General features: G+C 33.8%; 1 protein-coding gene across 8 annotated transcripts in view; it reads left to right on the forward strand.

The window, feature by feature from the left end:
• LOC149556713 (large ribosomal subunit protein bL19cy-like) overlaps positions 1 to 7,449 on the forward strand; it is a 63,872-nt gene extending 56,423 nt beyond the window's left edge. For all 8 annotated transcript variants that reach the window (XM_089831181.1, XM_089831183.1, XM_089831184.1 and 5 more), the window contains one exon: positions 7,136 to 7,449. In XM_089831181.1, coding sequence (XP_089687307.1) covers positions 7,136 to 7,244 — 109 coding nt within the window. In that variant the 3' untranslated portion in view covers positions 7,245 to 7,449. The remainder of the gene's footprint in view (positions 1 to 7,135) is intronic.
• The last annotated feature ends 11,177 nt before the right edge of the window (positions 7,450 to 18,626 follow it).

The following is an 18,626-nucleotide window of genomic DNA, read 5'->3' on the forward strand; positions in this document are numbered from 1 at the left end:
CTATTAGATCTGCATATATATATAAATAATGTAGATATGTTATAATTAATGATTAATTAATTAATATATATAACCATAGAGACATGTCGCTTCACAAGACATGTCTCTTAAAGATATATTTATATATCTTGGAAATCTGCAATTGAAACACATAGAATTACAACAATGTTATTACATTTGCAGAGATCCTAAAATTAACATGGTATTCGAGCCATGCTGCAAATGAATATAATATTAAGTAGGTATAACACTGTACATTCAATATCACCGAGTCAGGAAGAAATAAAAATGACAAGGAAAAATTCTAGGCGTCTGGTGGGAATTGTGGAGAAGATTATAAGGACTTATAAAGTTGTTATATGCTATGCGTTGATACGCGAACGGAGAAGAATGTTTTGAGAATGATGTCTAAATCAGAGAAGAGGAGAATATGCCCTCGAACCTGACCACAATTTTCTTATAAACAAACGTAGACCTCAAAGTGGCTTATAACAGGGGCCAAGATTCTTGATGAATCGAACTTCTTGACACACCAATCCTCTCTAAGATCCTGTCTAAGAAAATAATCTTGCCTCTTTTGCTTCAATTGTCTACATTCCACAATGATGCCTCCATGCAACAAATTGGGGAGGAGAAAATTTTAGTACAGTCTCATTGAGTTTTTGTCCTTGATTATCCTATTTTCATGCATCAGAATACATTTCCTCAATAACAGATCATCTTGGGTACCGAGTTCCAGTTCCAGAGTTATCGAGTCAGCCTGTAATAGAACATTGTATCCGGAACTCTGCATTTCTACTCTATTGTCATATCCAAATGTCGAAAGAGAAAGCCCCGAGAATTTTGCCTATATTACCGTGAATGTGACAATAACACAAACCCAAGAAGTCTACAATGTAGCTCTGAAATTGGACCCCGATCACGGGGATATTTATGAGAAAATGGCCTTGACACTTTATATAGCGATGTTGAAGGATTCTAGATTTTTCCTCAAACTGTCACTAGCGGAAATAGCCCAAACAGGAGTTGAGCCCTCAAATGCCCAGATTGCCAAGATTCATTCATGGCTTGATAAAGTTTTTAAGAACCGTGATACTTGTTCTAATTTGCTTCAAGATTGGGGCAGTGCAGTAACGATTCTGCTACAGGAAAGATCTCATGATATGTCCAAGTCCACAACCAATGCTATAGACCTGCTCAATATCCCCTTTCCGGAAACCAACAAGTACAGGCAGCTTCTGTTAGTGAAACAGGGGGTTCACAATGAAAATGTGGTGAGAAAGATTGATGCGATGTTGATTGGAGAGGGAAGGACCAAGTGAAAGGCCGAGATGTGGCAAGCTGTTGTTTGAGAGGAGGCAGCGGTTGAGGCTCTGCAACTGTAACTACACTACGCTGGCACTGGTTATTCATATGCATCATTTCCCCATGGCCATTGGAGCTCAAGATTATAGAACATAGATGTATTAGTTGGATCACCATGGCATATCCATTTGTTAAACCCCATTCAAATAAATAAGTTGTATAATATTTGGAGCCTTTGATCTGATAAAGGAGTTATACAGCTGGAGCAAGCACGAGCTAATAGTTCAAAAGTATTCTGACCTACATGGGTAAATTAATAAGGCATATAATAAGGCATACAATGGCAATGCTATTTACTCATGGAAAATTATGGAGGAAAAAAAGTCAAAGGTCATGATTGGTTTGACTCACTAGTGTACAAAATCACAACTGGAATATATGTAAACAAAGGCATCCACATGTATGCACGATATTTATAAATTCTACTAGCTATTCCAAAGGTAAGTTAAGGTAAAATTACATTTAAAACTTTCTTATATTATTGAGGTGAGGTAAATGAATACATATATAAATATATATAAAACTCATGTGAGGTTCCTCAATATTATTAAGTTTATGAATATATAATATGCCTTGTATTGAATAATAAGAATATATGTAACAAGTATATAAATACATATATAATATATGTGTATTTTTATATGTATGATTACATTTGATGACAGTTAATAATTGATATAATGATTGCGAGAATAATATAGGAGTATGAAAGGTTAAGTATTATGTGTTCTTACTTCTATTATTAAAATTATAAAATAAATATTACAAGTCATTTATGTTATTATTAGTAATAGGTAGGAGTTAAATTGTTATAGCCTAGTTAACATTTTTTTATACTTCCATACAAGCTATATAGCTTGATCTTTTCCTCTGAGAATGTAACTGCAAGAATGATATCAAGACTCAGAGGGAGTTTGACACTTCTTTGAAGCAATCATGGATAAGGAGCTCTAATAATAATATTCAAATGGAGTTCAAAAGTTGTTATGAGTAATAAAATGATTTTAATGGGTCTACACTTTGTGAACATCATAAGTAAATAAAAAATTCCTTAAATAACTTGCACGATCATACTCTGGGTACTGAGTATGTAAAATTGTTCGATGATATAAGAGTTGGAATTTCACATTGTGGGGGGTAAATATAATAAACAATGTTCCAATTCCCACTTGAAATTGACGTTTATGGATTGTCATAGAAAGATAAGTAATTCTTACTCTCGAGTATTACAGTTATCTACTCGCTATAGTCTCTCTCTTTCTTTGTTACAAATTTATATGTACTATAAGAGTTAATTTGCTTTGACCTTTTCTTTTTCCCTTCATATCTGAGGATGCTCTTGCAGGAAAAGAAGGTCGGTACTTTACATATGCTACCAAATATTGTGCAGACTCAATCTTATGAAGTAGCTCCAAAGAAGTTGTGATCTAGAATTCATTAGTCTTATGATGATCAAGTTGGATAATGTGAGGATCTTGAAACAAATATCCATGATGATTGAGATTATGAGTATCCTTCTTTATTAAGAGGGAGTCTAACATTTCTTCTAAGGCAACATTGGAGCTCAAAAGATCTATAATCAGAGGGAATCTAGAAATACATGGGCATGTCTTCGTGATTTTGATGGGCCTACCCTATGCACATCATGAGGAAGTATTGACTTATCACCTAAAGGTTGAAAATATTATTATTAGATTCAGAGGCAGTAGACCATATCACTTCAGAGGTAAACTTGATATGATTAATGTTTTTTTGTTGCTTATGCACTTATTGACTAACATCATATGGTTGATGATTATATGCATACAGTGATAAATCTACTCTTGTAGAAAATGCTCCATGACTTAATGTCATGTGACCTTGTGATATGTATCTTAAGAGTGATATTAGTGCACTTATCACAAGGATGAGTTATATCACTTAGTTGATATGGAGGTGCACTTGCATCATTTAGTTGGTGCGTATATGTCATGGAAGGTGACGATCTTTCATTGACATATGTTTTAAGTTATCTATTGTAAGGTGATGATCTTATCAATAGATGACCCTCCTTCAAATGTGTTGAAGGTAAATTGGTTATTCAGATTGGATGACCCTCCTTCAAATGTGTTGAAGGTAAATTGGTGTCATTGTTCTTCGGGCCGGATTTTTCCGGACACATTGATAACCATCATGGTTCTTTGGGCCGGATTTTGCCGGACACCATGAAAAATCTATTATGGTTCTTTGGGCCGGATTTTGCCGGACACCATAATTTGACCACATTTTAAGTGGTGTATAACCTTGTGTTATACTTCTTCAAATTCCCTCTTTGCTAAAGAGGGAGAGTTGAGAAATTTAGCCTCATAGTGAATTGAATTAAATTCCATATGTTAAATATGTTGATATATACATATGTGTTTTGATGGATTTATATTGATATTCTTAATATGTCATTTTAGGAATATCATTCTAACACCATATCTCTTCATATACTTGAGAATAATGTGTTATATGTCAATCTTCCCTAGTTAAGAGGGAGTATTAAGGATGTTAGCAATTCTGTATATTGAAACTACTGGTGGATATTCTATCAGCCACATTTGAGTGGTACTCATACCTAGTAGTATAAAGATGTTTCAAACCCTAATTGCTAAAGAGGGAGTGTTGAATGTAGTTTCGATCAGTTTTAATGTCTGATGAAGTATATGCTTAGACATGATTAAATCAGTTTGGATATAATGCTCTGCATTAGTATTACAGTCAGATTATTATCTTGATTGTAATATTAATGCAGATCACTCTCCTTAAAATTGTTCTTGTTTAGCCTTTAATAGAACTCCTTGCGTATTTGTATGGATCAATCTTGTTAAAAGATGATCTAATTAAGGAGATGTTAAATAAACTAATCTAATAGTTAGTGGGTAAAGAATAGACATGATCTATGTGGCCATATTCATGAAGAGTCATGATTCTTACTCTTACTAGCCCTTTGTATGATATATAAACATTATAGAATTATATCATAATTAATTCATTAAGTGTTGTCTCAAACTAAGTCGGATATCATAATATCTAAGTTTATTATCATGACAAGACTACATTAATTTGTTGTCCCAAATTGTGTCGAAAGTCATGAAAGACTTAGATTCAAAAGGTATTACTTGAATCATCTCTTAAGAGGGAGTGTTGAGATAGCTTCGATTGTATCTAAGTCATAGTTGTGGTAGAAAACAATTGATATACATATCATTGTTAGAATCAGATGTTGTTGGCATGTTCCATGAAGTGATGTCTACTATAAACAAAAAGATCACAAATATGATATGATTAAGAATTCCTGTTGAAACTTATATTATCAAAGAATAACATCTAGTGTGATAAATATTTATTGATGTCTTTAATATGACATTCTAAGATTATCGTGATAATGTATTCTATAACAATCCTCCTGAGCTAAGAGGGAGTGTTAAGTTGTAGCTTCTGTCGGATTGAACTATCCTTGAGTTAATCCTTCTATGGTTATTGGTAATCATTAATTAGACATACTCTAGTAGATCTGCATATATATATATATATATATATATATATATATATATATATATATTGTAGATATGTTATAATTAATGATTAATTAATTAATATATATATAACCATAGAGACATGTTGCTTCACAAGACATGTCTCTTAAAGATATATTTATATATCTTGGAAATCTGCAATTGAAACACAGAATTACAACAATGTTATTACATTTGCAGAGATCATAAAATTAATAGAAAGTCGACGTAATTCAACTCCAAATTTTCAAATTGGTTTGCTTTAACAACATCAGATCGGTTGACCAATAAATAATGACATTTTATGCAATTTAGTCCACATGCAGTCTCACAGATGGAATTATTACCTCTGATGACATTTGCTCTTCAATCCTCATTACATGAGCAGTAATGGATATGAAGGATAGCCAAATCATAACAAAAGAAAGAATTTGTCAATGGTGGAGAAAAAATAAACCAATCAAAGCCTTCTCCAATAGCTTTTGTGCATTGAGGAAGAATATGAAAGAAGCATGAACTCAATGGCAGATATAAGCAAGCATTTGCAGATAACAGTGAATGAAAGCACAGATCACCAAAGCTCAAGTTCACTCAGCAACACGGAAGAAAGTAATAACTTTCAATAGGCTCTAGCATAATAGGTACAGATGGTAGCTCCTGTTGCTACTAGCATATAGTTTGTTTATAAAATTCTCATTACGAACTGCAATAGATACATGAACTAATGAACAAGAGAAACTCCCTTATTTGCTATTATCCAACCCGCTCTGATAACATGTTAATGTTTTGCCCAGAAATAAAGATAAACAGCAATAAGCAAAATAAATAACACTAAGACATCAATACACAATGATTTATCCTGGGAAAACCCTTCAACTTGAGTGGAAAAACCCAACCACACCAAAAAAAAATCTCTTTTATTAAATAATAGAGGTCTGAGTACAATGTTTCTAGAATACAAAACTCATCACATAGAGGTCTGAGTACAATGTTTCTAGAATACAAAACTCATCACACAAAGAAATGATATATATCTAGAATTGAGAGGCTCTTCATATCATAACTGAAAGTCTCTTCATTTTTCAAACGTATGTTTCTTCATATTTTCAATGGCATGTCTCTTCATACTCTCAGATGCTTGTCTCTCCATATTTCCAAGCGTGAGTATATGAAAGAGCACCAAGCAGATAATCAGGGTATCTACTGCAGCCACAAACATCAACAGAAATTTCTGTGAAAGTTCTAGATTTGAAAATATAAAAAGTTGAGCAGTAGCAGAATATTCTCGTGCTTATTTATTGCATGATATTGCTAAAGTTGAATGCCTAAGATGTGAGGCCCTGTGATTGTATATTCTGTGATTGAATTCATTCTTGGTGTGCTTCTAGTTGGAATTATAGAAGCAGGCAGCTGATTTTTTTTTGCAATACCTTAGATCTCGGGCTAGAACCAACTTTTTCATCAAAAAGTCTTATGATATCTGCCCCAAAATAATGCTGACCAATATTTATACCCAAAATTCTCGAATATTTTGGCAAACATTTTCTCATAGTTGTCTGGTGTTATTTGAAGACTTTAAGTTTAGTTCAGGTAGATCTTTCAGGCTTTCCAATTACACCAGATTTCATTTTAAAAAAAAAAATCTATATAAATTTGGGCCAATGGCTGCAGCTCTATAGTAGGCAAAGATAGCTTACACATGATTGGTTACAGGTTTGAGTCATGCTGGTGACCCCCCAATAAATTTGGTACCCAGGGGATGGCCATAACCATTCATTCAAATCTCTATATACTTCTAGCAGTTTATAATTACCCTTAAATATTACTTTCAAATGCTAAATAGAGTCTATTTAGTTTCTCGAAATTTAGCTTCATTTACATTGGCCGTAATAATTCATTCACCAATAAAGAAAATCAATGCTAACTTTTATTATTTTATAATTATCCTGGAGTTTTATTTTCAAATGCCAAATGATGAGTCTAATTGTTTTTCAGAGCTTTTCTCGAAATTTCAAGCTTTTGCTCTCTGAATGTTTTGAGTTAAAGAGTTAAAAATTGCAACTTTTGTTGCATATCATGATATAGAGTGGTTAGCAATATCTCAACTGTATAACTATATAGACAATCTTCAACTTCAGACCTTAGTTACTGAGATAAGACATTGATCATATTTATGCTTACAGCATTCTTCTAAAGCTCACATATTGTTAATTTGTACTGGTTTGTTTCAGATACTCACCAAAAATTAAAGAGATCAAAGTCGTCAAACACAGGAAGGTTCGTCGAGCGAAATTGTTTTACCTACGAGATAAATTACCTAGATTTTCAACCTTTAAGTGAGTTCTATGGTGTGAAATCTCAAGAAACTTGGCACATCGGATTGCTAGATTCTATTCAGAGAATTACACAATCAATTAAGTGTAAAGTAGGGAAAAAAAGGGTGCCACCAATTTTCCAACCTTGCACACGTAAGACAATTGATCAAAATTTTGTATCTGCTTAGCTTCATGTAAACTATGTAACGTGCCATGTTTTCTTCCAGAAATGTTTGCTGCACTTTATTTGCATTGATCTCATATCTGTGCGATATTATACTTTATTTAAGCAATGCTAGTATTATAGTGAAAGTAGAGAAGCGCTTATAGTAACAAGAGCTATATAGAGTCCCGCCTTACGTAAAAAAAGTACATATTTGCGAAGGTTGAAAGTCTGCTCACTAAGGTGGACCAAGGGAAGGAATTAGATAGGAAGTATTCACATAAAGCTAACACCATAATTTAGTGCAGGTTCATTTTTTTTGGTCAAATTAAGATGTTAAAAACTTAAATTTTAAATGTAAACAAAACGGTGACAATAATTATGGTCAACAAAGCTAAATGAGAAACTAGGTGTTCCAGATAAATAAGAAATAAAATAAAACTATTGAAGTGCAAATAGAATTGTAATGTTAGGGCGAACCATGAAGAGATGCTAAATATTATCACATCAACAATGAAATAAATTATACAAGGTGGACCATGTTGCCTAAAATTTAAGATATTGGTTGTATTAATTTTAACATCGAAGTTAGTGAGAGCACCAGTGGGTCAAGATGGAGAAGATGACAAATAATTGGTGAATTATATAAAATATCTCAATTTTTGCCCTAAACAATCGAGGCCTTTTCAGATGTGTTGAGGTTTCCAATGATTGCTATCTTGAACTAATTTCATGTCGATTATTAACACAAATATTTATATTGTACAAATGATAGTAATATGCTTGATAATAGGGGCTTTCAAGGGTTGAGTATATGTATATTTATAATAGATACTAAAGTCACACTATACTCCAATAAATACGAGGTGTTTAGGAAAGATGCTTAAGATATTAGATTAATGAATAGAAGAATAATAGAAATTGTGTAGATTAGAACATACCTGAAAGGAATAGTTGTACATTGAGCCATTCAATTTCATGACATTGAATTTCTTTGGTTGTTTTCTCTATAAAACACAACTTCTATTTGCTCAAACAAGGCGAGAACTAAAGTGTTAGAAAAATATTAAAAACTCATAACCAATACTTGTATTGGAAGGAGATCTAAGGGTCATACTGATAGAAAATAGTACAAAAATTAACATGTAAGAGGGTACAATTTAATATGTATATAAAATATGTATTTGTTTAATTTATAAATGAATTTGATGAATGTACTCATTATTCAACACATGAAAGTAGCCTTGGAGGCATATGTTGCCAAGCATTCACAATTTAATTTATTCTAATTCTCAACTTAGAATTAGAGGCAACAAAAAGAGAAACAAATAATGAAAACAAGATGATTTAGTTTATCTTGCAAACCTTGGCATACACTTTACAAGACCTTCTTTCGAATGGTTCAAAGTTATTGTCACATACACAATCTTGTATGAATTGTAGCTATTGTAGTGTAGAGAAACATTTTCTATTGATACTATGCAACCTATAGCCCAAAAAACAAGAAACAAAACTGAAAAATGATAGGATTTATTGAGCTTCAAGTTGTATAAAATTGATGTTAACTAGTTATCTTATTATTGTTTTTATTACTTTTTTTGACCTAAGATGATGCAAATAAAATGATTTTTAAAATTTGTTTCACGTGCATGTATAGACATAATTATTTTAATTTATCTTAAAATCAAAACATAACTTTTTAAAAGATGCTATTACACCAAACTCTAAGCACTATCAATGTCAAAATTAAATCATCATAAAAATTAAGTTACCAACTAATTTGCATTGATAAAAATATAATATTAAATTTAAATTTGCTAATAGTAAAAGAGATATTTTTATAATCTAAAAAATAAAAATAAAAGACTTAAAGTTTAGAAACTAATATTTGATTAAACATAACTTTCCAAGAAAATAGTTGATGCAAAAGTATTAATCTCATATAAATAGGTCAAAGTGATAATCACTTATTTAAATCAACTTAAATTATTCTTGAAAAATATATTTATTATTTACTCTTTCAAACAATAGAATATTTATGCACGATCAAATTAATTATAGTGCGACACATGTTTTCAACTAAAACCATACTTACAATATAGTTTTTTCGTTGGATATTTTGTTTGCTCAATTTCATTGGCTAGAAAGAAAAATAGAAAAATTTAAATGGAAAAAAACAAAATACTGTTGTAAAAAGTGGCAAAGAACAATCATAAAAAACAAACATTCAAAAGAAAAAAGAAAAAAATAATTTTGATATGTCATAGACTTTAGAAAGATTAGAGATTTTATTTAATATTTGTTTGAGCATACGTATCAAGACAAATTAATACTAGAATCAGTTAATCAAAAACATAAGTCTCGCCTATAGGTAGGCGGGACTAATAAATCATAGAACTGGGTAAAGATAAATTTAAAACTTTGCTATTTTTTTTCAATGGTTAAGGTTGAAGTTTAAAGATTTGAGCGAAGTGCTAGGATTGGATGTATATGTTTTGTTTGAATGGAGGGTTTATATACACTCATTGATGTGTAGCTATATGGAAGTACAAGTTATAGGTTAAATCTTAAGGGGTATCTATATTGCCAAATTCTTTTTAAAGACGATAGGGGCCTCATTCCTTTTTTCAATGTTGGATCCTTGCATACAAGTCTCATTCATTTCTTCAATGTTGGATCCTTGTATACATGCCTCATTCCCTTTTTCAATGTTAAATCCTTGGACTTAACAAGACTTGGTCCCTTGTGGGCTCATTAAGAACTTTTAAACTTCATTAGTAGACCAAGGTCTATTGATAGAAGACAATTTCTGAAATCCAAATAAATATAATTTTAAAATTTATTATACTTGTTTATGCTACTTCTATATATTTTTTCATTTTGTTGATCTGTTTTGTGTACCAAAAGTTAATTCAATTTGAATCACATAAGCACAAGTTGATTAAAACACACAATGATCTATATTATTTCATGCCAATGCTCCAGGCAATAAAAAAAATGTGGTTCTTGTATTGCATGAAAATAACATAATTAAAATATGCATAAAATCCAACCTAAATCAAATCAAATAGATGTCACTCATACAGATCAAATGATATGTTGATGATGGTAGATTGGATGTGGTTGTTCAAGATGGCAAGAGCATGACAATATGATCAAGATGATTGAGCAGGCAAATATACAACATAACAATAAGGTAAATTGATGATGTCATCTATGAGTTTAGAGGCTACTAGCCTACACTTCTAGGGCAGCTCCATGCTTGGATTTCCAAGCATTGGGAACACATGATTTCAAGTTTAGTTCAAATTTTTCTAACGGCAAAGGGTTTCTTCATAGCAAGATTTGATATTTTGAAGTATAAAGGGATCATTCTTCGCAAATATTTACTAACATGGGAGAATCATTTCTCATTGATGATCAACCCCTAGCACCAAGACTTCAATCCTTCTTTAGAATGATTTTATAAGATGCCAATTCGGGTTAGGCTCCCCTACCCCCCAACTTCATCTGTGGGTGGGACTTGTGGGAGGTAGGGGAGCCTAACCCAAATTGGTCTCTATTCTTGAGGAAATGGACAACATTCTGAGAGACTTCTTAATGGTGGATGCAAAGTCTTTTGATATTCTTCACTCCACATAAGCTCGTATTCTTATTGATATTGATGCCTCTAAGGGATTCATCGCAAAGATTAAACTTATGTCTTCAAAGGGTTTTTTGATTCAACCTTTAGATTATGAAGGAATCCCCTTTAGATGTAGAAGATGTTTTAAGAATGGTCACGTGGCAACTAAGTGCAATTTTGTGAGAGTGAAATCTCGAAAGTCATCTTCTTGGTGGAATGGGGCCGATTCCCCATATGGTACATAAAAATTTATCCCAAGCGAATGAGCAAGTTCTACGATAAATGCTTCTCATGGGGCTACTGTCTAATGCAATTGCTAGTTCAATCTTGGGGTTTTCTAGACTAGCTCCAACCTTGGCTTCTAAGGTTGTTGCTAATGGAGAGACTCCTCTTGTTGGATCTATTACTGCTTGTTTTGATCTCTCTAGGGTAAAGGAATGTTTTTGTATAAGTTTCTAAATGATTTCGCTGGATCAGTTTCTGTGGCTTCAACTTTTCTAGATGTCAAGGCTTTTATCGGTGAGTTTGTCAGATCTACCTAGAAGACTGATGATGTCAATGAGACATTGGTTCTTTGTGGTTTGTTGGCCCTTCCATGGGGATTGGGTCTTTTATTTTGAATTCGTTAGCTTGGTATGATGAGGAAGATAAGGTGGAAGATGGTTGGATTTCGGTCATAGGTAAGCACTCAAAGAAGTCTCTACCTTCTTTGACATCACCATCGGTTCCAATAAGAAGGGAGACGAAGGGAAACCTTGACTATTTCCTTTTGTGCTTATCTTTTGTTAGGTTGTGGGAGTTTGCTTTCAAAACCCATAGGGACAGTTTGGGTTTTGAATATTCCATCTTAAGGCTGCTTTTTGTTGCTAGGTTGTGGTTGGACATGTTTCTTTGGGCTGCTAGACTATTAATGATCTATCTGTGGCAATATTTTTATCTTTATGGGGTTCTTTTCTTCACCTTTTAATGTATAGGGTTTTGGGGCCCCTTTGAGACCCTTTTTTTGCCTAAAAATAACATACTAGTGGTTAGACTTTATCCTTTTTGTGAGATGCCTTTGGAGGTGACCATTGAAGATATCCTACTTTTTCCTCATTTTGAAGATTTTGATATTGTTATATGTAGGGTGTTGATCCCTTCATATTGTGTGTTCTATTGTTTTGATGTTTGTGAGTGGTAATGGTAGTGGAGTCATTGTGATAGGTTGTTTTGTTTGTCCCATTTCTAATGGAGCTTGTTTTGTTTTCCTAATGACTATTTCATTGCATAAGAGTTCAAGACCTTTCAAAACTTGTCCATCAATAACCAAAATACGATATATTAAATTATATCTATAATATTTTATTTGTTGCAAGAAAACACGACTTCATTTTTTTTTGGGTCTCACAAGACCTCATCAAAGCATTGCTCACATGCTCATGGCTGGGTGCAACCACCACCACACTTCTCAAAGCAATACATAACCCTGCAAGGGGTTAGATTTCCAACAATATGACATCTCAAGAAATGCACAAAAACCAGTGATCAAACACTTTTTTGGGAGTATGTATTCACCTACAAGTCCAAAAATCACAAAGTAAAACAAGACAATCCATTTCTAATATCCAAAATTTGACAACCCCAAATCATGTTGGCATAATTGTCTTGAACCTTGAAGACTGAGTGGTAGACCGACTGATGGACTCAGTTATCAAAGATGCCATTGATGTCAAGACACAAGAAGGAACTAAGACTGATAGGAAGCAACAAGCGACAAGTCACGTTGACGTGTGACTCTAGTTCACAAGCATGATCTGGGAAGAGAAGAAATGCATGCCCAATAGAGGCGATAACAGAGGCGATCCACTTAGATGAAAGTACACTAAGTGGAGATAGTGTAAGAATAAGGATGAAAAATGGAGAGGAAATCAGATTGACTAGTAGCCATACAAGATGGTTTGGCCAAGTTAGCAAGTCAAGTATGAAGTAGGATACATGTGACTGCCACGTCATGAAGAGGGTAGGAATGCACTCATCATTGCACTTAATATTGATGGGTTAACATATTGAGAAACAATTGGAAGAATTCAAATTTGAATTCTTTCCAACAAGAGCAAGCCATCGAGGACACGTGACACCCATGACTCCTATATGAACACACTACATCTGACAAGAGTGGCACACTACTGCAACAAGAAGTCGAGTTAGAAGTAGGGGTGAGAATTCAAATTTTGAATTCACAAATAAGGGCTTCTAAGAAAAGTAAGAATGAAGTATAAAAGGAGACAAAGTCAAAAGAAAAAGGTTAGATTGCTGAGTAATTAGCCAGAGATCCAACTAAGCGTAATCTCAAATTGTGAAGGAGAGTGACGAAGAGAAGTCACGGCTAAAGAGCTAATGAATGTGTCAAGGAGAACCGAATAAGCTCAAATAACACAAGAGTGTTAGTGTTGAAGAGCAAGGAGAGCCAAGCACACAAGTGATTAGTCTGAAGTTGCAACCAAGAGAAGCAAGAGCATAGTTCTAGATAGGTTAGGAGCGTTGAAGAAGGATCTATTTCAAGTTGAGTGTAGTAGCTTCTTTGTTAGATCATTCCCTATTGTTTACTAATCTTTGCAACAATAAATCCTATCAAGGGTGGACTCTAATAGGTTTTTTGTACTAAATCCCATAACAAGTTAACACATTAACTAGTGTAAAGAAGTCCTTTAATTGGACTTCTCTTAATAGGGCAAGACTTTAATAGGTCTCATCAAAATCCCTTAACTGGGTGGCATCTAATAGTGTCTTTGTACTATTTTAACAGAGATAAGCTCTTGATTTGGCACACTTTAGGAAAGTGCAAGCTTTGTGAGGACCAACTCACACACTATGTGTTGTTATGTTCATGTTCTTTGTTTTTACTGAATCTTGACAAGTTAAGTTGTAGCTAGCAAAAACTTGTAGACAAGTGTGAAGTGTGATAAAGAGTGAAAAGTAGAAATTAGTGAGTATATTGATTCACCCCCCCTCTCAGTATACTGACCTCTAGTTAGACCAAAAATTGGTATCAAAGCCTAGGTCCTCTAAAACAAAGAGTTTCATAGCTCCAGGAAAAAATCAAGATGTTCAAGAGAGATGCAGTGAAGTTTTCTAGAGAAAACTACAGCTCATGGTGTAGAAAGATGCCTTTGCACTGACAACTTTTGATGATGCTTAGTGAACTCATGTAGATGTCAAATATGTTGAACTTGTTGGTCAATTCACTCCAGACCAGTTAAAGGAGAAATAAATACACTCAACCACAATGGATTCTCTAGCGAGCACCCTATCTTACTATGAACTCAAAGATGTTGAAGACCTATAAACAACATACGAGATGTGGGAGAAGCTCAAAATCGTCTATGGTGGCGATAAGTATCTCATGAAGGCTAAAGTTGAAAACCCAAGACAAAAGTTTGACAACATGAGGATGCAGGAAGGCAAAGATATTAAGGCCTATGGCAAGGAGGTGAAGAATGTCATGCTAGCCATTAGAGCATGAGGAGGTGTACTACAAGAAGATGAGTGTGCAAGAAAGATATTGTGAACCCTATAACCCAAATACATCATAAGGGTGTGAGCGATTCAAGAGCTGAGAAAAATAGACAAGATAGAGGTATCTCAAACTCACCACATTTGAGCTTAGCAACTTTGACAACAATTAACTACCTAAGGTTGAAACTACATTCAAAGCCTCAATTGCACTGACTACAACACAAAAAGTAAGGGAGGAGGCAAGCATATCCAAATACAGAAGAGAGCTAGAGAGCTTGCATGCAGAAGAAGCTGAACAAGAAGAGATGGGGGTTCTTTCACAAAAAGAATGGTTCGAGGAAAAGGGAAGTACAAAGGTAAGATTCCTTTCAAATGTTTTAACTACAAAAAGGTAGGACACTATGCTACTAGTGTTGGATACAATTGTTTAATTGTGTGTTGTCTTTGATGTTACACAAATTTCATATCAGTTGTCAGTCTGTGCTTACTGAGCTCACTTGGTCATCAAGATAGTTTTTCTTGCCTACCAAGCATTCTTGGAGATTATTTTGCAAAGACTATGTCTACCAAGCTCACTTGGGTGTCGAAGGAGATTATGGCAGAAAGCAGTGTTAACCAAGTTCTCATGGTTAACGAAGGAAAGTTGGTCAAAGTTAGTGTTCACTGAGTTCACTCGGTTGCCAAAGGATTTTGCAAGTTCGCAATGTTAACCAAGTGTTTGTTGGTTAACATAGGAGATCATTTTAGGATCAATGTTTATCGAGCTGGGTCAACTGTCAAAGGATTTTGTTGATTTGGGATGTGAAGTTTAATTATTTCAAGTATTGATTCTAGCCGACTATGGTAATGATTATTGGTCATTTTAATTTGTAATAAAGCTGACTTGATAATGTGGATGGTATATATGAAAGGTCAAGATGAGATTCTAGTGTGTGCAAGTATGCAAGTGTATTGATTGAAAAGGAAAGTGTGTGAGAGAATTTGAAGGATGGTCAGATATCTTTGTGGAGCAACAAAGTAATATTCGATCAGGAAGGATCAAGCTTTCGTGAACAGAACAGAGATCTGGATTCAACAATTTAGTTCATCTCAAATCAGGTCATTTCATTGTTACTTTCTTATCATTGTAGCAGTGATCCAAAATCTCTTAACAGAGTTGGTTTAATAGCCAGTTGTAAATCCTCTAACAAGGTGACAGTTCCATTGAATTTTTTTAAGACCTCTTGCAAGGCCACTCCTAATAGGGTGATTAAATCCTCTACCAAGGTCACACCTGATAGTGTGTTTTGTAACTTTTAACCAGGTTGGCTCTTAATAGGGCTCACTTCAGAAGAGTGAAAATCCATAACTAGTTACATTGGTGATTTTTCCCATATTGGGTTTTCAAGTTAAATCTGGTGTCTCTTGTGTTCATTTCTTTTCTCTTATGTTTGCAATTCATTACTATTGATGTTAGATTTGCCAAGTTAAACATACTCTGCACTTATTGATTTACAACATTTTTCAGTATGTTTATTGAGTGACAACAATAATAAGTTTTATCAGACATCTAAAGGATCTGTGAGAAATTTTTTTGTTCTAATTGATTCATCGCCCCCCCCCCCCCCCCAGTTACTCCATCTACATTTCCAACAATTGGCATCAGAGCTTTTGGTGCTTGCAGGAAAGGTTTCAAGGACCTAAGCTGAATATTAGGATGTCTTACAAGAAAAAAATTCCAAAGCTTAACAGAGAAAACTTTTCAGCATGGCAGGGACTTATGAGACTTCATCTGGCTTCCATTGGTGATTTAGGATGCAAATATCTTGATGAAGAATACACAACTCCTACTGGTACATTATCTGTTGGAGATATTGCTGAGAAAAAGAACCATAATACCATGATGATAGATATTGCATCTACTCTTAGCTATGAGGAATTTGATGATATCAAGGACTGCAAAACTGCTTTTGAAATGTGGAATAAGCTAAAGGACATCTATGGTGGTGATGACAATGTGAGGAGAGCCAAAGCTGAAAGCCTTAGAGGACAGTCTGATCAGATGAGAATGAGAGAAGATGAAAATGTTGCCAAATATGTGGAAAGAATCAAAGCCAGTGTTAGTGCAATCAAAGCATCTGGAGGAGTTATCAGTAAAGTTCTCAGAACATTGCTTCCTATCTATGCAATTAGAGTATCTACTATTCAAGAAAGGGGATGTAAGACAAATCATAAGATAACTTTAGATACCTTAGTAGGAAGATTGACAACCTTTGAGCTAGACAACTATGACAATTATGTTCCAACTTCCAAAAATATTGAATTTGCATTTGAGGCCAAGCTTTCACTCAAGGAGAAAGGCAAGAAAATAAAGGACATTCAGTCAGAAAGTGAAGAAGAATCAGAGGAAAGTTTTGATAGTGACCTTGAAGTTGTTGAAGCTCTACTTGCAAGGAAATATTCTAGAGGCAGAGGAAAATACAAAGGTAAAGTTCCCTTAATCTATTTTTCATGTGAAGAAGTTGGTCATATTACTGCCAAGTGCCCAAACAAAGATAAGGATGAAAAGAAGAGTCACAAATATAAAGACAAAAGGGATTTCAAAGGTCATAAATCATTCAAGGACAAAGGTAAGAAAACTTGTTTTATGGCTAAGGGTTTTGATATTAGTGAAGATGAAATAGTTTAGATTGCTATAAAAGATGAATTTGATGATGAAGAAGATAAGATGACACTTATCTTTCATGTGAGAAAAAATGATACATGGATCATAGATAATGGATGTTCACATCATATGATGGGTGACAAAACAAAGTTTGAACACTTTGAAGACTATGATGGTGGTAGTGTAAGGTTTGGAAACAATGAACCTTGTTGCATAAAAGGGAGAGGCCAAATCTCATTAACCAAAGAACTTGTATGTGACAATGCTTATTGGGTTGAAGGACTAAAATATAATCTGCTGAGTGTGGCACAACTAATCAACATTGGATTCAAGGTGGAATTCATGCATGACAAGGCAAGACTGTTGGATGACAAAGGAAAACTTATTGGATGAGGCAAACAAACAAAAGGTAAACTATTTTATCTTGATCTTGGTGATTGCTCACGTTTTATTGCTCAAGTTGAAGAAAGCTAGTTATGGCACAGAAGGTTATGTCATGTAAATTTTGATAACATGGTGAAAATAAGAAATTTTAGGAAAGTAAGAGGCATTCCTAGTTTGAAGAAACTAGATGTTGGTTTATGTAAGAATTGTCAGATTGGAAAAATGGGTATTGTATTAGCCAAGTATGTTAGGAGACATCATGCACCAGACCAAATTATTGGAGATAAATCAGAAGGTACTATGACAAGAAGTAAGCTAAAAGGTACATGTTTACTTGCTGATTTTGAACCTAGAAATGTTAAAGATGCATTGGAAAATGAAAGTCGGATTGAGGCTATGAATGAAAAAATAGAGAAGAACAAAACCTGGACTCTTGTACCTAGGCCTAAAGATAAAAATGTGATTGGAACAAAATCGATATTCAGGAATAAGTTGAATGAGGATGGTAAGGTATCAAGAAACAAAGCTAGATTGGTATGTAAAGGCTACTCTCAAGAAGAAGGAATTTATTATGGTGAGACTTTTCCTCCTGTTGCAAGATTGGAAGGTTTCAGGACCTTACTTGCATATGCAACACATAAATGATTTAAGGTATATCAGATGGATGTTAAATATGCATTTCTCAATGTTATTCTTGATGAAGAAGTCTATATTAAACAATTAGAAGGTTTTGTTGATCCAGACAGAAGGGACATGGTCTGCAAATTACACAAAACATTGTATGGTTTGGAACAAGCTCCTAGAGCATGGTATTAAAGATTACATAACAACCTTGTGTAGATTGGTTTTTAGAGAAATAATGATAACATTAGTTTGTACATTAAGGAAGGACCAGATAACAAGATTGTATTGGTAGAAATATTTGTGGATGATACTTTATTTATAGGGAATGATGATCTATGTAAAGAATTTTTAGAGAAAATGAATAAAGAGTTTGAAATGTCTATGTTTGGTGAGATTAAATTCTTTGTTGGATTACAGATACAACAAAGTAGGAATGACATCTACATCACTAAGTATATCAAGGAGATACTCA

This window comes from Cupressus sempervirens, chromosome 5 (assembly GCF_028749045.1).
Source record: "Cupressus sempervirens isolate cs-2001-9-10 chromosome 5, ASM2874904v1, whole genome shotgun sequence".
In the NCBI taxonomy this organism is placed as follows: domain Eukaryota; kingdom Viridiplantae; phylum Streptophyta; class Pinopsida; order Cupressales; family Cupressaceae; genus Cupressus; species Cupressus sempervirens.